General features: G+C 39.5%; 1 protein-coding gene across 1 annotated transcript; it reads right to left on the minus strand.

Annotated features, from left to right (window-relative positions):
• Nucleotides 1-1,536: 1,536 nt before the first annotated feature.
• Nucleotides 1,537-15,514, minus strand: LOC147316076 (uncharacterized). Its single transcript, XM_086258092.1, has 6 exons — nt 14,764-15,514; nt 13,002-13,159; nt 8,288-8,468; nt 6,596-6,659; nt 5,968-6,067; nt 1,537-2,562 (listed from the first exon to the last, which is right to left on the minus strand). The coding sequence occupies exons 1-6, from the start codon at nt 15,512-15,514 to the stop codon at nt 2,533-2,535; spliced, it is 1,284 nt and encodes a 427-aa protein (XP_086114218.1). The 3' UTR covers nt 1,537-2,532.
• Nucleotides 15,515-26,724: the final 11,210 nt, after the last annotated feature.

Consider the following 26,724-nt stretch of genomic DNA (forward strand, 5'->3'; position numbering starts at 1 on the left):
GTCCTCCTACTCATCCTTGAAACACAGACAAATGTCTTCTTTCATCTAGAGGGTCCAGGGTGAATTAGGATGACTGGCTTTTTTCTGACTTTCTCAAGCATGTGATGATAGAGCGGCTGAGATACACACAAGTGAGATACAGAACTCAGCTCTGAAAAGGGCAGAGCCCAAGGGAGGTTAGCGAGTTTTACCACAGCATCGCTTGGGATGTAATTTGTTGGAAATGATCGTGAGAAATTCTGTGATGAGTTGTGTAGAAGAAAATCTTTGAATGCAGACTCATGTGGTTTCTGAGCTGACATTTTTAAAACACTAAGCCTTTTAAACCTGTTGTGCCCTGATTTGCTCCTATAATTTTTCTGTCTTTTTTTTGCGTGGCAAACTTTGAAGTAAGATTTGAAATAATGTGGCATTAAACCATAGACCTAGCTATCTGCACAACTTATAATTGTAATGACTGATGGAATAAATGTAAGACCTTGACCGAACTAGCATGATTCAATTTCTCAGAACAATCTATATTAAAAAATATGAGTCACCTATCATCTCCTCTTCCTGTTTCACTCCGTCTCTGTGCCCAGGCACACAAACCGCCATAAATCAGGCCCCATCTGTGTTCTGCACAGGCTACCTGGTGTGGTTTAGCCTAATCTTTTTTAGTGAGTGTGCTGCAGGCAAAAAAGTCACAGATGTATCTCTGCGCAGGCGTCATTTCACTTCACATTTCCACTGAGGTTACAAACTGAAAAAAGAAAAGAAAAACTGAGAGCAAGGGAGAAAGAGGAAGAATTTCATCGCTTTGCCTGAGCTGACTGGAGTTATGTCTGCGTTAGGTCTAGTTTTGCCTTTTTAAATGACTACCTATTGTTCAGCCTGAGATTCTTTGATGGCTTTAACGCCTTAATACACCTAAATATAAAAACACATGATGTCATTGAGGCTAGATTTTCAAATAGTATGCCTGCTAGGGATATGCCTAATGACTAAACGCTTGTAATGAGTGGCTTTACATGCACATACACATTTAGCACTGTAAGCTCACTTCTTTCTAAGCCTGCCATATCAGTCTTACCCCTCAGGGCTGTTGAGTCAGTCAAAGCCATTGGGAAGCCAGCTGAAGGGCCTCAGAGCACATAGTACACATTCTGCGGAGATAACGCTGTGACATACAGACACATGATGCCTCAGAGAGAGACGGGCTGACTGACAAGCACTCGTCTCCTCTTATACGACTGCTTGTCAGTATGTGTTCATCAACTGGAACCAGTCTACATGGCAGGAGGACATTTCTCCCATGCGCATTACTTTTGCAAAATGGCTTTGCTGACCTGACAACACAGGCAGGAGTAAAGTCAGTAGTTATTGATGCTGTTTACTGCACCTAAGGGCCTTAATTAATCACTTTAATCCTAGTGGAGAATGAAATACAGCAGTAAGCAAATTTAACCTTTATTAAACATTTAACGTAACATTTTGCATTTACTCCAAAGCAACTGACTCACCAAAGAATTTACTCTTTGAATATACTGTGTTTTTCCTGCAGCACATGTCCTTCCCGTCTTCTCTCCTCATCCCAGCAGGCACTGTTTAAATGCCACAGAGTTGTCAGTCACCTTTACAAGGTATATGTGGTCTGCGGTCCCAGGCTGTGCTCAGGAGTCTCCTCTCTTATTACAATGTCATCTTTGGTTTGGAGCTGTGTGACAAAGGCCCCTTTCACGGGTGCTGCAAGTCTCCTGAGTTCGATTAGCTTGAAATTCCACTGTTCCGGATGGGAGGTTCCACAGGCCTCCAGGCACATGTGAAGTCAATGACGAAACGTAGCCTCCCTCTCCTGCTTTATGAACACCTACTGTACAGTAACAATGACAGCCAAGGTTTTCTGGTTAAAGCACCAAGGCTTGACTTCCTGTAAAATAACTTTAACGCAGAATGTCCGAGGGATACATTCAGTTTATTTTGCAGCCCTTGAGCGACATTTGTGGAAAAAGATATATCCAATGAAGAAAACCATCAGGAACGAAACTGCTCAATTTAGATGATTATGTCTGTGTTGTTTGACTGCTGCATGTTTATTTGACCAGCAAAAAAGACCTGACAACTGACAAACTCATCACATTTGTCGGTAATGAGCAATTGTCGGTGGTAGGTGGGGTGTGTGGGCTTTGTTATTGTTTGCACACAATTGATCTCACACAGATTTCACTTCATGCAATTTCCACCTGCAGACTACTTTTACAAAATTGCCTATTTAATAATAATCTGGCATCTCTGTTTAGTGTCAGATTGAATCATATCAGTAACAGATAATAGCCAAAATACATTATCCTCAACTAATAAAAGCCTGGTGACAATATCTGCAATATCGTTTTTTTCTGGTTACAGGATGCAAAATACAACATCAAATGACATACATGTAGCATGACTTAAGTAAGAAATTAAAGGAGTTATACAGTAATTATTATTGCAAAGTGTTAAGCTTGAAGATGCAGTAAGTGGTCAGTGAAGTATCCCCATTCGCCGGTGTCCGATTTATCTTTGCAGGACCTGATCCAGAATTTTCTGCAAGACAAGAAAAACAACAATGCTACGCTAGCTCCTGAAGATCAAAAACATATCTGTCTACTCTTAGACCTCCCTTCTCTTTTAAGAACAGCTCAGCATCACTCAGGTAAGACGCAGGCTGCCAAATTGGCTTTCACTTCCATCAGCTTCACTGCTGAGAAGGCTAAGCTCAGGTAGGGGGAATAATTATAGCTTGCTTCCTGACCATACACCCCTGCTATGCAATCATGCTTCTCTTACAGTACTACACAACAGCTGAAATGAAATTTCAGCCAGCATTCACAACCAGCCACCCTCTACACTGTGCTATCAGACCCTGCTGTGAGTCTTAGCTGGGCTCCCCCCTGTGTGTGCATGTATATGTGTGTGTGTGTGTGTGTGTGGGTTGGAGAATTTCTGATGAAATGAAACCTCTAAAGCACACAGTGTTTGTTAGGGTGAACACACTCCTTTTCTCTCAGTCTCTGTGGTTGGGCCCAGCTAATGGCTTCATTTGAGAGGTGGGAAGGTCGCACTGGCATCATAACTGCTCCATTTCACCAGGAAATAAAATATTCTCTTACAGAGCGATTTGACATCACACTTTCTTCTACAGTTGCTCGCTGTGTCAGTAAACCACACGACTGTGATTTACTGTAGATTCACAGTTTTCTTAAAAATGAAAGGGAGGCCTAAGGCAAAACAGTTCCCAGCATGCCTACACAGTGGCAAAGAAGAAATAAGCCTTTCAATTTTAGCTCATATTGAATAAGATCATGGAAAAACACGTGCACACACCATTTCGCTCTCTCTCTCTGTCTCTGTCTGTCTTTTGTGCGCGCACACACACACACACACACACACACACACCGAGACTGTCATAATTGTGTAATTATCTGTAAGAGATTGGAGACATCTCTTCACATTTTTCACATCTCACCTGACTGACAGTGAATTCATTGTTCTGGTTATGTTAGAGACTGAAGGCTCGATCATAAGGGAAGCCAAATGGATCTGTCTGACACCGCATGTCCTAAATATATCATTCATTCGCCACAGGCCCCTAACAGCTGAAGGATGTGGATGCTTCATGTCAGCATTGCCTAATGGATATAAGCTTTTGTAGTGCTAGATTTTTCTGTAGCAGTGAAAGCCAAAACGACATGGTTGTGTAAAGGATGAAACAGGCTTAGCTGTAATGCAGTAATGATTTTGTTCTGGCATGACTGATAAGAAGGTTCTTTAATGCTTTCTGATTTTTGAACACACCGCAAATAACAGATTTCAAGCAAATATGAGGATTTGTGTTTAGATAGACCTTAATGTTGAATTCATACACTGGCGATACTCCACAGTGAGAAACGACAGAAACATCAGCAGTTGAGCAGTGACCTCTGGTGGACAAGGATCAAACCACGCTTCATTTTTAGATGCGGACACTATATTCATTAATCAAGATACAATTGCAGATGGTTAAAGACATCTGAACATATATATTATATTTTGTTTAAGTTGGTTTTTCTGTGAAATGGTTTTCTTTTAGCTTTTCTGAGAAATATGCTAAAACATGTTAGCATGCTGAAGAATGACTGGCCTCTTGTTTTTTTTGGCTGTGTGTGCTTATGTTTCCATTAATTAATCCAGTCAAATACAACTGAAAATACTGAAACATTACTTGAGTATACAGTACTGTGCAAAAGTCTTGAGCCACCCCTCATTTATTTATATTTTGCTTTAAAGGAGCCAGACTTGTACATTTTTTTTTTTTGAGTGGTCTTGAGCAACAATTCTCCACGCTCTCAGAAAGACTTTAAAAGCTTTTCTGCGGACGGTGACTGCCTTTTTTTTTTTTTTACTCATTTTCAGTCCAGCAGCTTAACACTTACCTAAGAATCATTCAAAACGGCACTTAAGTCAAAGGATGAACCAGGGTTGTGTATACATTTTTGCAAAGAACCAATTTTAAATAATACCTTTAGGCACTTTATTACTTGACACCTGCCATTAAAGTCATACTTTGTTTCTTTCATTGAAAAATGCCAAAGATAACACAATTTGACAAGCATAAACATGTATTTTTGGACCAACAAGGTAAATCCTAATGAGCTATTGTCTGAAAATGTGTTATATCTCAGCATGATGTGCAGTGTGTCCTTAAAAACTGAGAAAACTGGACAACTGGAGGACAAAAGAGAAAGTGGCAGTTCTGAAAAACTACAGTAGTATCTAAAAATCATGACCTAAAGAAATTTGGTGAAAAACATTTACAGGACCTGAGAGGTGGACCTACACCTTCAACCGTCTCAACAATCTACTTTTCAACAAAGTCTGATTACAAATGGTCTCAGTGAGAAAGAAAGGGAAAACAGGGAGACAAGACTAATGTATGTCAATTAAATTGGATTGAAAATCAGTGGCAACAGGTCTTATGGAGTGATGAACCAAATTTTTACACTTTGTCTCAAATTGTTAATATGTATGGAGGGGGTCAGGAGAGAGATACAACAGTGAGTGTCTCCATCTGTAAAACAGAGTGTACGCTATGCATTTCAGTACTTTTAGATTTTGATCCACCATGCAATACCATCCAGAAAGCATCTGAATGGTACTGCCAGTACAATAAAAGCATAGCTGGATAGAAAAACACACAAGTGTCATGGATTGGCCTCCAAGCAACTGAGCTTCTACATTGTTGAAGCAATGTGAGATCATCTTGACAGAGAATAGAACAAAAGGCAGCCAACATCCAAGAAAGAGCAAGAGACCTGGAGAACTATTCCTGAAGACTACTTAGAGCGATTCAAAGAAAGCTTACCTAAAAGAGTGAAGGCTGTGTTGAAGAATAAAGGTGGTCATACCAAAAAACTGAATTTTTAAGCTTGTTAGAGCTGTACAAACTCAGTTTTCAGTTCTTTGCATTCGGTTCAATACATTGTTGCATCTGTAATGTTAAACAGCAAAAAATATGTATTTAAAAATGAGCAGTTTTGGGGTTGTATGGGTACAACTATCAAACTAGAGAGTGGGGCTGGAGCCTATCCCAGGTGGAGTTGAGCTAGAGGCAGGGTACATGCTGGACTAGTTGCCAGTCCATCCGTAGGCTAACACAGAGAGTTCCTCACAACCGCAGCCAAATTAGAAACACTAATTAATTTCACGCAAATGTCGCTCAACTGTGGGGGAAGTGAGGCTATCCAAAACCAGAACAAAGACTTCCCACCTGACTAGCAGGTCACAATCCAAAATGTTCTTGCTGTGAGTTGACGCTATACTAATCTGTGCCCCACCATGCCATCCTTTGGATCAACCCTTCTTGTGTTTTCTTTTGTACTTCAGGAGTATTTTTAATGTTTGTTGACAGTTTTCATGCACAATAATCAGTGTTCAGGACTGATTTTTATACCAAAATCACCCAAGCACTACCTTTTTAAAGACTTCGGCCCGCAGTCTGTTGGCTTGAGATACAGCCCTTCTTTTTTCCTCCTCCTTTCTCTTTGTCACCTCTGGCAGCATGTTGTAAATCCTACAGACAGAAAAACGCATATTCATACGCAGCAGGGGAATATAGTATCAGAAGTTTGAGGGTGGCTGAGCCATGCCAGCAGACTGGCATACTAGAGATGAGGTTTTATCTAGTGAGACCACAGCCAGTGAAAAACCTGGATCCATTGATAAACAGGTCTCGCTCAGACTACTTTTTCATTCCCGCAACTACAGCCAATTTGTCAAGAGATCCTCCAAGCCAGATAATGTTGCTTTTGAAAAAAAATTACAATGGGCAGCCATCATCTGATCAGGTGTGCCTTTCCAGATAAGGGAAGAAAAAAAAATAGATAAGATATACAGAGGAAAGCTCATATCTCCTGCCAAGACATTTGGGCGTCAAAGATCTATTGTATCTATACAGCATGCATATGTGTGAATGTGCATTGTGTGGATGCATCCAGATATGACAAACAAGGGTGATGGATTGTGCTGAATTAAAAAAAAAGCAAAGTGCAAGAAGAAGAAGAGTGACAATGTCTGACTCGGGTTTGATCTGAGAACTCACCGTCTGGACCTCAGCTGCATCTCTCTACTCGATATAGACCTCTCTCTAGGCTTGAAAAGGTTATCTAAGACACCCACACACACACACACACACACACACACACACACACACACACACACACACACACACCCACACACACAGGCAATAATATGACGCACACACACACACAAACACACAGGAATAACAAATAAGAATTAAAATGTAAATGAATCTCGCATATGTAAATGAACACTGAGGGCTGTGTGTGATCTCTCTGTTTCAGACAGTTACACACAGACACACACACACAGACACACGCACGCACGCACGCACGCGCACGCACACACACACACACACACACGCATGCACACACACACGCACACACACACACACACACACACACACACACACACACACACACACACACACACACACACACACACACATGGACAGATATCAAACCCACACACATGCCAAGCACGGGCATATCTAGTCCTACTAACTCTGTTTATAATTAGAATCCAAACTTCAGTCAGAGATGACTGTGAGCTATTCATGGTTCCTAATTTCATGACCCCGCCATGACCTTCCAAAACAAAATTCAGAGCCGAGAGATGATCTGAAAACACATCCCTCCTATAACTTCAGAAAAAAACAGGCTGTTATCCAGCAAAAAAAGCCAGGAAATGATTGTTATGGGATGTGTTGCTACTCTTAAAATTAGGATGCATTTATGAACATTTGATATTATGTGACCTGTGGAGAGCTCATATTCCACCAATGTAATAAAATCCCACATTTTTCAAAAGCACAAACTGGAGATTAATGCTCAGAAAAATGTATATAGAAGCCAATTTCTTGCACAGTGAACACCTTTATGAACCTTAAATAACCCAACCACGATTAAAAAAAATACACATCATTATATGTATTTAAAATTATACTTGGCATTGCGTATGAATGCTTTTTTGACGAATCTTTTTTTTAACTTGAAATAGCACAAAACAAAACCAAAGGATTATTATGGTCTATTTTTTGAAACTTTTTTATTTCCTGCATGCAGAAAACAGTGCTTTAACCGATCTGCAGTACCAGAAAATGTCCAGCAGAGAGCAAAGTTGGATAAATGCCACTACACTTTAAAGGGAATAAAATGTAATGTCCTCCCCTTTGTTTCAGTCCACCCCAGTTTAGATAGGTTAAAAAGAATTATTGGAGAAACAATTCACAGTTCCTCAAAATGCTAGAAAAATTCAATATGGTATGGCTACGAGCTTCTTATTTAATTATTTCTCACTCTGTGTGTTGGAGGCTGCAGTGTCTCCAGAAAACTACACTGACTGGAGGAGCTTTCATCGTAGTGCTTCATGGGTTTGATGAATGTTTCTGTCTCTGTAGAAGTGACAGAAGAGATGGGATACATGGTAAAAGATCAATGTAGGAGATGAGGGCCTGCTGTGGACTGAATCCTATCTGATCTGCAGTAGCTACACTGTGGATTGCCTGCTGTTGTTGCAAGAGCTCCTGCCTTACTTTTACTTCCACAACCTCCAGGATCTTTCACTGTGACTTAGAGCTCCTGATGTGCTGCTGTCACTATACAGCAGAATCAAATCATTCAGATTGGTGGGCCAATAAGTATGTGACATTATATTCTACTAAGTGGCTTACTTCTGCTCCAGGTTTCGACCTGAGTTATTCAGCTGTGCTTACCGCTAAGTGGATCTGGTGTGGTGCAGTTCCTCTTTTGCTTGACACGATTTTCCCTAAGGCCCTGCACCAGGTCTGGATTGGAGTCCTGCAGTGATTTCCTTATCCTAGCCCTCTGCTCCAACCTCCTCAGTCGACCCTGAGATCGGCTGATGAAGTCTGGTCTGAAGAGCTCCAAAGCCTCCTGGGGTTGGGTGGGGAATATATATACAGTAAGCTGCTTGTTTGTGGGAAGAATAGAGTACAACTCATATACACTAATCCTGTGGAAAGAGAAAGAAAATCTTCACTGGGTTGAAATCTATTTTGAAAACATCTCTAATCTACATCTTAACCTTGGAAAATCCTCTTCACAGCCTTGTAATGGCTAGGAGGTGGAGGCAACATAGAAATATTATGCTTAGCTTTAGTGGAGATAAAGGTAGAAGAGCCTTGCTCACAGGGGGAAGCGGAATCCTTTAAAAAGCTTCACAGAACTCATTGGATCTTTACCCATCACAGCAACAAGATAAAACTACAAAAATGCTTTCAAATAGCAAAAAGAAAAAAGGGAAACTGGAATTATTAGTTTTTTTCTTTTTTCTCCTGAATTTGTTGAACCCATGTGCCAAAATATGTGAAATGTAAAGATGTGGGACCATAAGCACAAAGCTGGGGGTAGTATAACGAGGATTTAATTTCGGCCAAAAACAGAATGGTAAATGGTAAACGACAAAAGAGTAAGTAAACTGATGTAAGGAATCAAAGAAAACCAATCTTCAAACTAAAACAGGAAATAAAAGACAAATACTAAGAGTCTCATGTAAGACATGATGGAGAGGGCAGTACAGGCACGATCAGAAATTAGAGAGAGATGGATGAGAGACAGGGAAAACACTGAAATGCAAAAATAAATAAATATACAAGAAACAAAGCACTGGATTGCAAACAATAAATATTATGAGTAGGAATCATAAAGTAAGACAGCAACAGACCCAGAACTGGGTCTATATAGATATAATACAGAAAGCAAAACATAAAGCTGAAAGATATAAAAAAAAAAAAATCTAAAGTTTTCAGAGAAACTCAAGGACCAGGACTGAGGACCGTCCTCATCAAGTTTTTTGAATTTAGGATCTTAATGAACACATTTGAGTTTAACTTTTTGTTCCTTTATTATTCTAAACGTGAGTTTGATTGCTTGTGATGTGGCTGAGTCTTTGTTTTCTGTTTTGTGATCCTGTGTCTGGGTTCATGTATTCATTGTTATCCTGGTACGCTGACACTTTTAGTTTTTCTGTATTATGTGAACTCTGGTCTGTATGGAGAAATGGATTCCTGCTTTTTCATTACTATTCTAGTATCTTAAAGTTTCACTTGGGTATCTTTGTGTTTATGGAGTTTGAATGCCTGTTAAAATGATTTACAGTCTTAGTTTTGGGTTGTGAATCCTCGGTCAACTTTAGTTTCTCAGCCGAGCTGATTATTTTTCACGAGTGTAGTTCCCTTAGTGTTTTCTGTTTCTTCCCAATCCATCTCATTTTATTGTGTTCTCCAAAAGTTAGGTTATTCGTGTCTTGGTGTTGTCTTCTTTTAATTGTTTGTTAATTTACTGTTTTATTCTGATAGGTGGCTTCCTCCGTTGATTAGAGTTTTACTTCCTGTCTCTTTATTGTCCTGATTGCATTTGCCTACATCTCATTTCTCTTCTGTTTCTCATCCCCAGCCTGTTTTCTGTGTATAAATAGCCCTGCCCCATCCTTTGTTGGAGTGTCTGTTTTACTTTCTTGCTTCCCTTGAGTAGGTCTCTGTGTTTCAGTTTCAGAGGTAGACTTGATAATAAAGCTTGCTTTTATTCTGCTTTGTGTTTGAGTCTGCAAGTGGGTCCACGTTTGACCTAAAATGTAAAAATGAGAAAAACAGCTAAAGTAATAAAAAGAAAATCTCTCAAATTACCCATTGAGATGATGCAGCTGTTGTACAGATGTTCATTTCAACAGGAAAACAAATTAACGCTCTCTGTGTGGGAAAGCTTAACTGAGCAGTGTACATATGTAAAACTTGACTAATGAGGATTTTAAAGGTTACACATGGCACATATACTGCCCTCTTCCATCTTATGTGGTAGCATTGTGACAATACCAAACTGCTTTTTGTAGTATTTTCTTCCCTCCAAAACAACCTTTGTATTATTGGTCGTGGTTCTGTGCCGTGTAGAATAATTATTTGTGAATTTCTATCCACAGTAGCTTCACTCACCTTCAACATTTTTCTTTAACTTTGATGGATCAAAAGGAGTGGAAAGAGAAGAAATTTGGAAGTCAATTTGCCACTGGAGGGTCTGGTCTGTTTTTTTTTTCTTTCCTTGAAATTATATTTAATAATATCTTACACAGCTGAAAGAGTGCCTGAAATCATTTCAGTAAAAACACCTACAACACCCTTCAAATAACAAAAAAAAAAAACAAAAAAACAAAACAAAACAAAAACTGGGTCACTGTGTAAAAAATAAATAAAACAAAATGCAATGCCTTTCAACCAATTTGAAACCCTAAATTTAATTGAAAATGAACAAACACAACATACCAATTACTGAGGCAAAAAATTGTTTTTTTTATGACTTATGTGCTTATTATGAATTTGATGCCAAATTTTGGAAAACTTGTGTAAAAACGTAATTTACAAAGTCCTGAAATTTGATTTAGTACAAAAACACAATTTTGCATTTGAGAAACAAAGTCAACAAGGCAAAAACTGAGTTTAAATGTCAACAATAAAGTCAAACACTTGAGAATAAAGATCTATCTACACTGAAAAAAAGGGATTGGCCAGCTCTTGGATTTACGTAAGCATCTCGCGTGTATTTAACACAATTGCTTACAAAAAGTAAGTCAATAATATAGCAATGTTAAATCCCGCTGCACTGCATGGGTTTCAGTCTCGCGCTCTTTGGATCGTGGTTTCAGGAAGGCATCCATCTCAGTCAAGTCGAGCAGCCACCTCTACTTTTTTTGGTATACCAAAAAAAGTAAATTGGGTGGTTGTTACATTAAAAAAAGTCTAACTTGTAATTTGAACACAATAATTTCACGTTTCTATGAACGTAATTAAATCATGAAAGATCTGTATGAAATTCAACAACTTAATTTGTTCTTGTTGAGCATGCTATTGCTATTTATTGTGGATTAACAAGGGCAAAAAAAAATTCTGCATCAAATACAGGAAATCATAGCTTTCCTGCATTTCGTAGATTGTTGGCATGCTGGTTAGTGCTGTTGCTTCACAGTAAGAAGGTCCTGGGTTCAAATCCACATTCTGGCTAGTTTGAGGTGGTTTCTCTCTGGGTATTCTGGTTTCCTCCCACAGTTAAAAGTCATGCAGTTATTAGAGTTAGGGTTAACTGGTGATTCTAAATTACCCGTGAATGTAAGTGTAAATGGGCAGCACGGTGGTTAGCACTGTTGCCTCACAGCAAGAAGGTCCTGAGTTCAATTCCACCATCAGGCCGGGGTCTTTCTGTGTGGAGTTTGCATGTTCTCCCCGTGTTTGCGTGGGTTCTCTCCGGGTACTCCAGCTTCCTCCCACCGTCCAAAGACATGCAGCTTGTGGGGATAGGTTAATTGGATAATCCAAATTGCCACTAGGTGTGAATGTGAGTGTGAATGGTTGTCTGTCCCTATGTGTTAGCCCTGCGACAGACTGGCGACCTGTCCAGGGTGTACCCCGCCTTTCGCCCTATGACAGCTGGGATAGGCTCCGCGACCCTGAAAAGGATAAGCGGAAGCAGATGGATGAATGTAAGTGTAAATGGTTGTTTGTTTCTATGTGATAGACTGGTGAGCTGTCCAGGGTGTACCCTGCCTCGTAACCTATCACTTCAGGGTTATTTCCCAGCCCTCCTGCAACCAGGATAAAGATAGGAGGATCGTAGTTGTTGTAGACCCATTCAAGTTTTATGGTAACTTGAACATTATGTAATATGAAGACAACATGTAGTATTTAAGTGTACAAGTAGTATTGGGGTAAAAGTTATTGAATAGTGTTGAAATAAAATGACAAAATTGTGAAGGATTAAAATATTCCAAGAGCTCAACTTACTTCATTTGAACATGTTTTAATCGCGTTTTATGAACACAAAATGCACAGGTTTACTGAATATGAAAAAGTTGTGCTGATTTAACTCAGTTGTTTAAGTTTCTGCCAAAGCAAAACATTTGTGTGCAACCAATGTCCACTATTGAATCAAGTAAATCCAACATGCCCCTTTTTTTTTAAAGATAGCTAGATAGATAGATAGATAGCTAGATAGATAGCTAGATAGCTAGATAGATAGATAGATAGATGCATATATTGGACCATGTTTTTCTATAGCCTTATGTAGATACAAGATCTCTTTAAATTTGTAGAAGTACTGATGCATATGTGCAAAAAAGCATTAAGTACTATTAACTGGTTACAATTCTGTCATTTATGCTATAGGAAAATTTGACCCCTCTGGCCATTTGTGGCATTGCAACAACAAACAGCTCTTGCAGCCAACAAAGCATTTTTCTGGGTATTACCAAAAATAGATATCTATGAGACTGTTGTTCTTAAACATTTCTGTTATGATGTGGGACTCCATGGAGGTTTCATTTCAATATAACCTCCCAAATAAAGGTCAATATTAACTCTGAAGGAGCTTTCTTAAAACAAACAAACAAACAAACAAAAAACAGTATAGAAAAATGGCTCATACTTGAAGGCTGAGAGTCTTGGGAGTGCCTTCTAGAGTCTTCAGTGGGGAATCATAATAACAGGTCTTATCCAAAGTAGGAACTCTTTCAGTTTTCTGTGGAACAGTCATCCTTTTGCCCTTTGCAGGTCTCTCTTGCTTGCTCCATGTTTCGGAAACCACTTGACGGACACAGAAAAAAGTGAAATTTAATTTGGCGAGTCTTGTCAATCAAAACCAAAATAAATTTCAAAGAGCAAGATGATTTTCCCCATTTCACAAGCAAAAATAATTTGAAGTTGTGTTTGTGTTAAGCGGTATCTTTTGCAGTTTGTTCCAGTTAATTTCTTTCCGTCACTGTAATAAAGATTTCACAGTATGCTTAAGCTCCAGCTAAACTTTTATAATTTGCAAAGGGATACACACACACACACACACACACACACACACACACACACACACACACAGATAGAAAAACCCAGAGGGAACACGAGTGTGGCCCATGAATAATGTAAAAGATGGCAGCGCATCCATCCACCACCCATAGCCCCATTCCTGTAGCTTTTGTAGAATATATATCTCCACTGAATACCCTGCCATAAGCGTATGGCATGTATAAAGAGCACTATTACAAAGTAGCGTCACCGGTCAAACTATTTCTATAGGAGGTAGCTTTCCCTCTTGGCTTCACTATAAATTCCAGTGAAAAGGAAATCATCCATTAACAGCCTTTCATCTTACATCAAGTGAAAAATATAAAATGAGTACAAAGAACAGTCACTTAGAACGTAAAACAGTGATAAAGTAAAAACCAGAGGAATTTCACCAAGGAGATGATTATTTGTCTAGGACCTCAAATGTCAGTCCTATAGGCCTTCTGGGCTCCTGCCTATAAGCAAGTGAGGCCTTTTAGTCAGTTTTAGAAGTGCAGATATGTTGGTTTTTATACCTTTGTACGCATCCTGTTTAACTGCTTCCCCATTTTTTCTGTCTTAAACTAAGATATAAACTTCATATTTAGGGATTTATTCAAACATTGCACAGATAAGACTACCTCTAAGCAGGAAAACAGTCAAAGTGTGTGTTTTAAGATGGCGTTTGAAGTGAAATAGTTGGTCTCCTACACCAAAAGACCAAATTTTGCATTTAATAATAGACCATGTTGTAGTGTGACACTGAAAATCTCACATGTGCTGAACAACTCACATGTGTTGTTTTGGGGCTGATTTGTTGTCTTAATTGCCATTTTCTAAAACAGGAAATTCCTCTGTGGCATAAACACAATTACATTTTTTTAAAAAAATAATCCTTTCATAAAATCTTGTCCTGACTTCTTAAGAGATTGGAAGATTCTTAACCCCCCCCCCCCCAGTTTATTTTAAGTCTATTGTTAAGATATGCAGCAGCAAAGTGTGTGAAAAGTAAAAGGAGGATGAAAGAAAGTGTTTGCACTTTAATAAAACTTGCAGTTGAGCTGAGTGTGTGCTTGTATCAGCTGGGATTTATTTAAACAATGTGAATGTACAGTAGGATAAGTGTGGTAGGTGTGTGTGAGTCTATTATCCATGCATGAAGTATAAATCAAAAGGTGACAGGCAGAGTGAAAAAAATGAGACTTTCTACCCTCCAAGACCACATTTAGATTACTTTCACACCTACAGAATAATGCGATCTTATCTACAGCAGCTTTAGAATATATATAAGGCAGTCAAAGGAGTATACAGATCAGTTGGCATGGCCACTTTAAATGTTTTAGACTTGTGAATCAAGGTGATGAAATTCATACCTGAGCCAGTTTCGAAAGTGTGCTGCCTGTGCCTGAAATTTCTCCATGCAGAGAAGCTAGCCTCATCTGCATTCCCCTTCTGTGTGCCAGTCTTTGTGTTTGAGGGACCTGGCCCTCTGAATGACAATAATCCCAAAGTATTACTGAGGCAGTGCGTGTCTGAATCCTCATTCTTGCTGTTAACACCACAAGCGGGTGGTGTTCGGTTGAACCTGTAGCCCCTGTGCTTTGATAGAGGGCCTCTGCAGCGACCCGAAGAGCTCTCTCGGCCATTACGTTGGTTGCTGTCCAACATGGCTGCTCTGGATTTCGCATATCCCTCATTTCTTTTGGCTGGTTTGCTATCTTTAGAGGATCTGTGGCAGGACGAGGTACCAAGGCGAATTGACAATGTAGACCTACACAAAGCTGGTTTACATGCTCCTTTCCCCTGTAGTTCCACAAGGGAAATACAAAGTGGCTTGTCCAAAAACACAAAGGATCTAGTGCACCTCAGAGGCACCTCGTGATAAATACAAGATCGGTAAGAAGGCTGTGAGGAGAACAGGTTCTTTACTGAGCCACCAATCACTTCCTGCTTTCTGTCTTCCTCTGTATAGCTCAGTCTGCAGTGCACAAGTTGTACTTTCCTCTTTCCGGGATCTTTCACTGCCAATCCATCAGCTGGTGAGTAGGCCCGTCTGAAGTCACTTGGCATCAGGTAGCCAGGATTTGGTCTGCACACGTTCAGTTGGGAAACTGAGACTCTCATGGTGGGTTTAGATTGGGCTCTTCTCCCAAAGGTTTCTGCCACTTCTGGAGGAGTTGCTAACTTCACAGGTTGTGTTGGCGTGGATATCTTGGAGACTTAAAGTGATGGTAGGACCTTAAAGGGCTGCAGTGAAGAAGGAAGAAAATGTCTCTGTGGACTCTTTACAACTACCTCTGGGGGTATCTTCAGTCCAAAACAAGGTGGAAAGTTCACTGAAGATATCCAGTAACTGCTGCCTGAGAATAGACCGTCTCTGCTGTTGCTCTAAGAGACACTCACCTCACACTTGCCTCTTACCCCCACCACACACCCAGCAACAGGACATTTCTGTGCAGTGAAGCGGTGATATCCGTATTTGAGGGCTATGAAAAGACAGAGAAAAGAAAAATGTCTTGTATCAGAGTTGTGCTCCAAGTCTTCATTTAATACCCCTGCAAACCAAGAGGTTCTGTAGTTGAAATGAAACAAAGAAAGACTGCAAATACAAAGATATGAACTGCTGTAATGTGACAGGGCAGACTTATCATCTGCTCTCATGTGCTACTTGTTTCTTTATCTGTTGCTGTTTCCATGACAATGTGCAACTTGATGGACAGCATGTGGGGACAAATTATCCATGACATTTAAAATGAACAATCCAGTTGGTCCTTTGAAAAACAAAGATCAGAGCCTTCCCTGTTTCTATTTCAAACTTCACCTAAAAAAAGAAAATCAAAGATCGAACAGGACAGTTTCCTACTGTCGCTGTAAGGATACTTTACCGGTTAATATTTTTTTTCTTCTGATCGTCTTTGAAGGGCAAACTATGAAACTGTCATGAATCGCTGTGCGGCAGGCAGGAGTTGGACCCAAAGTGCAGGACTCACAGACTCAGGGAGGTGAACTCAAAACTCAGCTTTATTTGCTGGCAGGGAAAAAACATACAAACTAATCTAAACTGGGAACTTGGAAAACTCACAGAGAGACACACAGGGAGATCCACCCAGCATGAGGGACAACACGACACTGACTCAGAGAAACACAGGGTTTAAATACACTGGGAAGTAACGAGGGGAATGAGACACAGAAGGAGGGCACAGCTGGGAGAAATCAGGACTGACGAGACAAGCAAAGCAGGACGCATTCACATGAGACACGGACCATCAAAGTAAAACAGGAAGTATCACACAGAGACGCGAACTTGACACAGTGGAGACAGCAACTAAGAAATACAGAGACATAAACCATAAGGCAGAGGTCTAAGAACCAAAATACACAGGGAAATACTCAGCTGGGAACACAAGAGACTAGACTAGAGAGAGTAACAAAAAACCAACCATGAGAACATAATGCACAATGCAGAGTGACAGAAAACAAGAAACTCAAACATGCAAAGACACACAATTACACAGAACAGAGGGGACACAGAGAGACATGAAGGGCAAGGGATCAAAACTAGAAGCCATAGAATAAATCACACACAAGTACAATAATACAAAAATCACAAAGAACTAAAAACGCTGGGTCAGGAGACCCAGGACCGTGACAGAAACATCTTCCCCAAACATCCCTTGAGTTGACTCACATCCTCGAGAGCTAAATATCAGGAGACGTTTGCACAAATATAATTTGGATTAATGAATGACATTTCCTCTTGCTTGAATGTTATTATAAACCAATATTAAAGAAAACTTTAAACATAATTTAATTAGATTTAGAGATTCCTTTTTAATCCTCAATTTAAATGCTTTTTGTTGAGAATTAAATGTTAAGATTTGATTTTCCACTTACATCTTAAAGTACAAAATACCACAAGTACACAGTGAAAGATCGCACTGTGCAGTAGCGAGCTCACCGATATTTGCAGTCACATCGGTCTAGGTCACAAGACCTCAAATAAGTATAACAAGAGCTGTTCATTGATGTTAACTGTCAGTAAGTTTGGAAATCTCCAGCTGTGGAAACCTGCTGACATCGACCAGCTGTCTTATAATTCTTTCATCTGTCAGCTCAGTACAGAGAAAACATTAGCGCACTGCGGTTTCTGATTTTGGCTGCACACACCACGTATGACTTAAAAGAGAAGTCCACTTCAAAGGCACACTCCTCAACATAAAATGCAATTATCAGACTTACCCACTCATCACAAAAGTACACCTATCCTGTCACAGAAAATGGTAGTTCCGTTAACACTTCAATATCACATTATTCACTCCACTTTATCATGCCATCATTTATTCCACACTCGGAGCCATGCTTATTCCCACCTAACAGCATCCAAAAGAAAAATCTCTCTCTCTTGCTTTCTGCTTTCCAGCTCAGCTGACGATGACTCTCCTAACATAGCTATCGGCCTGCTTGGCTGGCACTTTTTGGATAATGTCTTGACACAGTACAATAACCTAAATATTTTGTCCTATTGTTTCAGAAGGCAAAGAAAAAGGCTTTATCAACTCATTTTATTCACCACTGAGCATAGTTCAGTTTTTTAATCATGATACCCAAAGTGCACTGCTCTCTAAACAAAGCCCAATGTAGTTATTACAGTCAATAAAACTGAGATTATTATGAATGGAGGCGTAATTTACTCAAGCACACAGAGCATTCTTTCAGTGTTATACAATGCTACAGTGAGACCTTGCAAATATAAGTCTCGCTGTTGGCCCGTTCAGATGTTTGCATGAATTGTACAGAGCATATTATACAAGGGAAGTAATTATGTTTACTGTGTGTGCTCCACTTTGAGGTGAATCACTTGGGAACTGAATGCAGGCCCGAACAACAACGCTGAAATAGAAATTAATACATACATGGTTTCAGCCCATTTTCCCTTTGATTTATTTTCTCCTTAGCCAACAAGTGTAATTGAAATTATTTGAATATGCAGTGTTTGTTAAAAACAAGATATTTAAGAATTCAGATCATCAGGTGACTTTTTTGACAATAAACATGGTAACATGAATTTAAAAAAACCGAAATGACCAAAAGCTTGAATCTCTTTTAATGGACCAGACCCTTTAGGGGTGCCAGAATTTACCGATATTCGTGATGACTGATATGTTAAAGATATAGAAATATAGATATCATGTTTACATTTTGTAAATTATCAAATACTTCAATTATTCAACTACTCATTAATGCAAATATCTAATCTGTCAATCACCCTCCAGTTCACTGAATTTAGGCACAAGACAAGAATCGACTGATGCTGAAGTTCAAATGGGAAAGAAAAGTGATTTAAGTGACTTTGAATGTGACGTTGCTGTTGCCATGTTTCAGCAGATCTGAGAATTTCGGAAACACCTGATCTCCTGGGATACACAATACAACAATCTTTACCGTTTACAGAGAAAAGACCAAAAAAGAGAAAATACCCAATAATAGGCAGTTCTCTGGGCTTTGTTGATGCCAGATGCCATAAGAGTATGGGCAGACTGGTTTGAACTGATAGGAAGGCAACAGTAACTCAAATAACCAATGAAATAACCATGAAATCTATTCATATTAATGTACAGAACTCACCTGCTTGCTGCTACTACTGCACATTCACCCAGTGTATATACTATATATATATATATAATGTTCTTCCTCTACACCCCCCCCCCCTTCCTCTACACCCCCCCCCCCCCCCCCAATTTTTGCACATGTCGAGGAGCGTGTCAGGCTACATTTCACTGTGTGTTATACTTGTATAACTATGCATGTGACAAATAAAGAACCTTGAACCTTGAACCTTGAATGATATGCAGTACAACATCTCTGAACTACTGACAAACCTTGACACAGATATGCTACAGCAGTAGAAAGACATAGCAGATGCTGCTCATGCCAGTAAGAACGGGAAACTGGGGCTACAGTTCACCAAGGCTCACCAAACTTGGACAAAGGATTTTGGACAATTTCTCCTGCAACGTTTAGATTGGTAGAGTTAGCATTTGATGGAAAACAGTGGGAAAGCATGGATCCATTCTACTTTGTATCAGTGGTTGAGGATGGTGGTGGTGCGGTGGTGTGGGGAGTATGTCTTTGGCACACTTTTGGACCCTTTAGAACCAAGTGAGCATCATTTAAACACCACAGCCTACCTGAGTATTGTTGATGATCATATCCATCCCTTTGTGACCTCAGTTCACCCATCCAACCCTACCAACAAGAAAATGCAGTAAGTTCAGATAATCTCAAACTGCTTTCCTGAACAGGACAATGATTTCATTGTCATTGTAGTCAAATGACCTCCGCAGTCACCAGGTCTCGCTCTAATAGGACACCTTTGGAATTTGGATGAATGGCAGATTCACATGTTTATAGTATTTTAGTACAGGCTAGAGTTTCTCACACTTGTATTTTATGTATAATTTAATTGCCAAGAAGAATGTAAAATATATAAATGACTGATATCATTAGCATGTTACCCCTACTTCATACTTTTTCTAACAGCTAGCACAAGCGGCTGAAAAGGCTCCAGAGGAGCACTGCTTACTCCTGCGTCAGAAATGAGTGCCCCACTCTTTTTGATTTGTTTTATGTAGGTTTCAAAAAATGAAATTAACTAAGGTTAATGAAGAATTGAAAGAAAGACACACTGTTGGTCTGCCATGTCTTACTCTAGAAGCCAGTCTTGTTCTTTAAAAGTAACCATTATGCACCAACCAGTCAGTCTGTGAGAGATTGGAAGAAAATATGCAAGCTGCATAGCAAGGTGTGCATGGAAGACAGAGTGACAACACACAGACAGTGAACAGGGTTTGAACTTGGCAGATGTGAATATTTGCTTATTGTTGCATGCATGGAAACCAGTGATTGAGTAAACCTTTGTGTTCCTGACAGTGCCAGGAACACAGAGGGAGGCAGTGGGACCTACAGCTGGTTAGGAAGCAGACAGGCTGTGCAGAACTGTGGGCATATGAGAGATAAACCCATCAGCACAGCCAGTGTTGAAACGAAGCTTACTGAGAGAGCTCCGAGAGACAAAATACTGGTATGTGTGGTTATTAGCATAGGTCGTTTCTGTCATGAACTAGTGTTATTACCCCGGCCCTCCACTTTATGCATGCAGTGTCTTTAATTTCTCTGCAAGCTTGACTTACAACGCAAAACAAAGCAAAGAACCCAGCTATTTTCCACTCTCTGTTAAATTATTAGTTAAATTATTGTTCGAGCACACATTCAATATTGATCAATGTGTCACGGATTATGAGGAAAAACATACACGTTGCATTCATGCGTGCTCCTCATTATGAGCTGTGGCAGTGGCATACTTGTTCCTGGATTAGTGGAATTATTTCGAAGTGAGTCAAGCATGCTGTAATAGTCCTGACTGTGGGACACTGGAATGTGGTCACATGGACAGTAATTAGTTCAAAATCACAATATCAAAACATGCCACTGGCCTCAGGAGTTTTTTTTAATGGAAATTAAAACCCAAAAAGCCTCCCAAAAAACATTTTGAAGATTAGTTTTCCAGAAAGTCTGTTCGGTTTGGGTAGATTGTATAACTCCTATGACCACATCGTTTATCATAATATATTTTCCATAAGGGTAACAATTATTGACCTAACATTTACTTTAAATCGAAAAACATTTTTTAAACAAAATTTCATCAGTCTGAAATCTCCCGTCCAACCACATTGTGGAGTCTTCTTACCTTATAAAGAAGAGTATCTGTGTTAAAGAGGTGACTGTCCAATCTTTCCTTGGAAAAGATATAACCCCTTTTTCAGCAGCGGCCACTGTGTGAGCTGTCCTGCACTCACCCAGGAGTATAACAGATCTGTGTAGTCATCAGGTAGCTGAGGGTGCTCTGTGGTATTTTCTCAAGCTGTATTGGAAACTCCTCTCAGCTGACAGGGGCTCAAGGAGAAAAGAAAAACCAATCAACTAAGTCAATATGTTTATAAAAATTAGCCAGTGAGCTTAAGCTAGCCAAATGAGAGTGAACAGCCGATTACACTGTGCAAACAAAAAAGAAGTCCTTGGTAGAAGTTTAACCACAATGGCTCTGGTGGACACACTTCACTGAATTTTAATATTTCCCAGTTACTTCTCTACAAACGCCTCTGGTTTAGTTGTGCTGGTTAAAAAATAACCCCCAGGGATTTATGAAGCTCCCAGCACTCCTTTAGGCCCTGTTTGAGTGGAGTCCTTCAGACAGACAACTCAGGATGTCCTTTCCTCTTCCTCTGTCCCCAGAGCCCAGGCTCAGGTAGCAGAACAGGTGACTGGCTCTCAGGTTTCAGGACATGCATAATAGCTCCCTAATGCACAAGTTATTAATGGAGTTAGAAGCTCTCCTCAGCTCCCACAGTTCAGTTTACTGATGCAGCAAAGACAAAAAAAAAAATATAGGAAAAAGTACAGCTGTTTGCACCCAGTTTTACTCTTTCCAGTGCTTGCTCACACCAACATGTTTTCCCAAAGCTGCTTTGAAAAGACAAATACATCTTCTCGGAATAGGCCGACCAGGACATAGACGAAAGAACAGAGCGAGTAAAGGCAAAACTATAAATAAATGTCTAGATTCAGTACAGCGCTGAAAGTGCTGAATATTCACCTTATTGTTTCTCCCTTATATGAAACCCAGCCAAAATAGGTTGGCATTAAAATCACACTAAAATGCAATAAGTTTACACTTTCTCCATGATAAATTACCCAGTTACTCAACTAATACAGAAAAAACATCGAGGAATATTTCACTATTGTCACTGCTCATGACCCACTGGTTATACTGATACATGCGCTGAATGAAGCACAGTCGTGATCAATGGCTCATGTCTCCAGCGAGTAATCAGAGCCATATGGTGCTACTGTATTAAATAGGTGTAAATACACAGCGATCATTTTAAAGTCATTCCGTGAAGAGGCTTTTTGGGGTTTTTTTCCGCTGGCCTAGCAAAAGGCCAGAAACAATAAAAGCAAGGCCACACACAGAATTAGGGGACAAAGAGTTGTTTATTGAATCCAAATCGGCAAATTATTAAACATAAGTACAAGGAGAAACCGGTACTGTTTGCGGTGAATGGGAAAGGGCAGTTATGGTGTGCTTGTGTTTTGTACTTTGCTTCAGATAACACACAGAATCAGGTAGGCTGGGGAGGATGCAGTTAGCTCTGCAAGAAAGGTGCGGATGGCCCAGTAGGGGACCCCTTCACGCTCTACAGGCCCAGCCCAGATGTTGCAGGTTCGAGTAAATGTCAGCCTATTTGTTGAAGCACACTTAAAGGTAGCAAAGAAAGAGTAGCTCAATACTTTTTCATCTGCAAATTGCTTAAAAGGTTGTTTCATAGTGATTTGTCAGTTAAGTAAAAAAAGAGTAACCTCAGTCCATTCTTCTTAAAAGCATCCTGGCATCCTTGTTCCTAGTTTTATTTCTTCCTGTCTAAAATTTTGAAATCAGTGTTCCTGTTTAAACGCTCTGAGAAGGAACCTGGAAATAACTGTGAAATAGCTTTTACACACCACGTCTCAGGATATGTGCAGGGGAGTCTATTCTGCACTAATCCTATTAAAATTCTCTTGTAGTACAGTACGTTCACCCTAAGTCTTCCAGCCATGTCACTTTTCATTTGATTGTCACCGAGCTTCGTGGGGATTTGTACAATCAATACTGGGCTCTAACACAATGCCATGTTCATTAGACAAACTCTGAGCAGATTCTTTTCTCACTTACCCGAAGAACTCTTTCGCCTACATCAGAAACACCATTGATATATTGTACTAAAGCCATCTTCAGCCCCAGAAGAACAATTCTAATCTCAATCTCTCACACACACGCACACACACACACACACGCACACGCACGCACACAAATCCCTTGAAAACTCCAGCTTCATCAGATCACAGAAGATCGTCTTTTTATCAGTGGAATAATGCCCTTCATTTTCGTCATCATGGCTTTTGCCTCTAGATTTGCCGCTTAAGTATTTCCACATCTTGAGATGGTTAGACCAGTGTAGCTGTAGCACTATCTGCACTTACTGTGTTGTATGCAATTAATAATTCATACTGCCTACTTTATAGGAATAGTAAATTTGGCAGTATATCGAATTTTCACAGTTCTATTTGTGCACAATGGTGAAACGTAGGAGCATCATCCTAACACAATGACCACTATCAGTTTTTGTCAGCATCCACATTAAATGAAAAATTTCATTTAACCGATAGCCTGTTTCCCCAAAGCTTATTTTGCTGAGGTTATTCATCAGAAATAGTGCACAGAGCAGCTGTTATCAGGTTGTGCAAACAAATTAAATCTTGTATGTGGTCTTAAAAAAGGGAAAAAAGGTGCTGTTCTGGTGCCTGCTGGGCTTGTTTTTAAGTGTCAGTTCTTTCTTTAGGTACTTTCTTTATGATTTTTGGCCATTTTATTAGGCTGTACCACGTTATCTGCTGACAAATAAGAATGCAAGCTGATTTTTTCATGGATTTTTATCATAATTATGGTATGTCATCCATTCTTGCTTCTCAAAGGATTTTCATTAGGAACGGGGCAGGAGGGTGAGCAGATGTGGTTTTCTCCAATTTTTGCAAATGTATTATAAGTCTTATTCTTTGTAAAACTGCTTAATTTTGTCGATAAACGTCGATAAACACAAATGATCAGGAAGGATTGGGAAAGCGTTTGTCTGGAGACAAAATGTGTCTTGATTTTCTGATTAAACCTGAAGAGGAAGCAGCTGTGAACTTCATTTCACAATACTTTGCCTGATTTTGCAATTATGCCTGAATAAATGCAGTGTTGGACAGAGCAGCATTAGTCCATGTTGGGATTAAGGAATTGTGAGAAGTGCTTGAAGTAATGAAGCGTCAAAGACAAAAATCTCAAGTTTTCATCAGATGAAAATTGCCAATTAAATAATAACAAAAGATAATTTTATGTGAGACTTCACATGATGAAATGATTACTTACTGTAAAAAACGAAGAGTACTGCTTCATAAAGCACCAGGTAGAGAAGAGATAGAAGTCCCTGCCAAATGTTTTTACTTAACAATTCACCTCATGAAATGTAGCTGACATTATTAAGGCTTTTTAACACATCCGATTTACACAGACGAAGAAAGAAAAAAAATCAGCACATCTATAATGAAAAGAGTAGGTACCCATGATTCCATATTAAGGACTTTGATGTCTGATTTGCTTGTTCACAGACTGAACAAAAGGCTTAATGTGCAAGTTTCAGTTAAACATCAGTTGCAAATGAACTTAAATGCCTCTCAGATGTATCCTGGATGGCACACCAAGCCAACATCCCCTTTCATAGTGAACCACTGTTTACTTTGAATTAGAATAGTGGCTTTGCTTTATTTCTAAATCAGCATAATTCAATCAAGAGTTACTAATTCTATATTTCTAGTTCCCGTTTCTCTTACTTACTGCTTTATTTGACGATTCTTTTTCATTGTGCTTCAGTTTCTGTCATTTCTCATGAATTTCATGTGCCACTTGTCTTCTGTCACCTCAGTACTCAGCTGTTGTTCACCTTTCAGCTGCCTGTTTTTGTTTCTTCTTGTGGTCAAGCATTGGAGCTGAATTCAAGTTTGTGTTCCTTATGTTTTGTCTCTAGTTTGATCTTCTCCTTGTGTAACTGTATTTTATTGCGTTTCAATTTGCCTTCCCAATGTAAGATTTTTTCTTTAGTTTTATGGACCTTTCCTATATTGTTTGCTTTACGTTTTGACCTCCTGTGTATGCATTCCAGACTGAACAATTTTATTTTTATTTTTTTCTTTCACTTAGGTCCACTCTTTACATGTCTTAATAATAAGTATGTGTGCTGAATGTGTTGTATTTAGCACGAAGAGCTGCAGAAGAATATCATTCAAGACTAGATTTTGTTGTTGTTAATGATTAGCAGAAAGTGTCACCATTGCTAAATCACAATGAACTATATTGCATGACCACAAAGAATGACTTCTGGAACAGTTGTGTTTGGAAAGGCAAGGACAAAGTGAAGATGTTTGTCCATAATGCACAGCACCATGCAAAAAACACAACAGATCAACATGAATGTTAAGCATGGTGGTGGAGGGGTAATGATTTGGGTTTGTTTTGCAGCCATACCTGGGCACCTTGCAGTCATTGAGTTGACCATAAACTCCTCTGAATACCAAAGAATTCTGGAGTCAAAAGGGAGGCAGTCTATCTGATAGCTGTAGCTTAGATGAAATTGGGTCATGCAACAACACAATCATCCCAAGCACATCAGCAAATCTACATCAGAATGGTTGAAAAAGAAAAGAATCAAGGAGTTGCAATGGTCCAATCAAAGACTGAAGTGGTGTAGTGGGGCCTTCAGACTACTATGCTTAAAGCAATGCCTGCAAGCCAGAACTGAAGCAACACTACAAAGAAGAGAGGGTTAAAATTCCTCAACAATGATGTGAGAGACTGAAGAAGTCATAAAGTGATTATTTCAAGTTATTGCTGATAAAGGTGAGTCTCTAAGGTACTGAATCATGGGGTGTATGTGATTTTTCACAGGACTAGTTAGAGTCTGGTGAAAACTCTTTTTCTCATGGCTGCAGTACTTCAGGAAGTCTACAGCTACTCGGCTGCTAAAACGATACTTTCCTTGTTCTTGACATCTTTTACGCTTATTATTTGACTCCTTCCCATAAACGGGGTGAAAACAGTAGGGGTCTGATGTTAGATGAGTAAGCCACAGAGGGCATGTGAGCGTTTAATGGCGGTCCAAGGGTGCGCTATATCCACTGTATAAGTGCTCTTCATATCAGGACTGAAACCAGTTTAGGACAAAATCAATTAATGCTGACCAGACTGTTTTGCTGTTATGGCTGATTGCAGCAGCCTCCACTGCAAATAATATTGTTCCACAGTTAGTGCTCATTTTATTGTCTTCCATGATGAGCTCAGTCTCTGCGCTATGATGTGGTTCAGCTGAAGAATATAACCTGATCAATTTTATTTATTTATTTATTTATGCATGTGCAGTATTTGTACAGTTGGAATGTCACATGCTTTTTCCAAGGCAATGCACTCTTTCAATATGATTTTTTTTTAAATCATACTGTTATAATACGTGGAGTTTTCATTATGGTGGCTGTTTATGTATAATATTTACATTTGTGTGTGTGTGCGTGTGTATGTAAGTGTGTGTGTGTGTTAAGAAAAAACCCCATATCAAAGTTGGAAATTTCAAAGACTCTAGCGCATCATACATGCACTTTGACCCATGGCTGTATGAGATGAGTTACTTTAGACACACATTTTGCTT

Source organism: Aulonocara sp. 'chitande type north' Nkhata Bay, linkage group LG13 (assembly GCF_057382095.1).
Source record: "Aulonocara sp. 'chitande type north' Nkhata Bay isolate Kocher_YH1m ecotype deep benthic linkage group LG13, A_spYH_male_GT1.1, whole genome shotgun sequence".
NCBI lineage: Eukaryota > Metazoa > Chordata > Actinopteri > Cichliformes > Cichlidae > Aulonocara > Aulonocara sp. 'chitande type north' Nkhata Bay.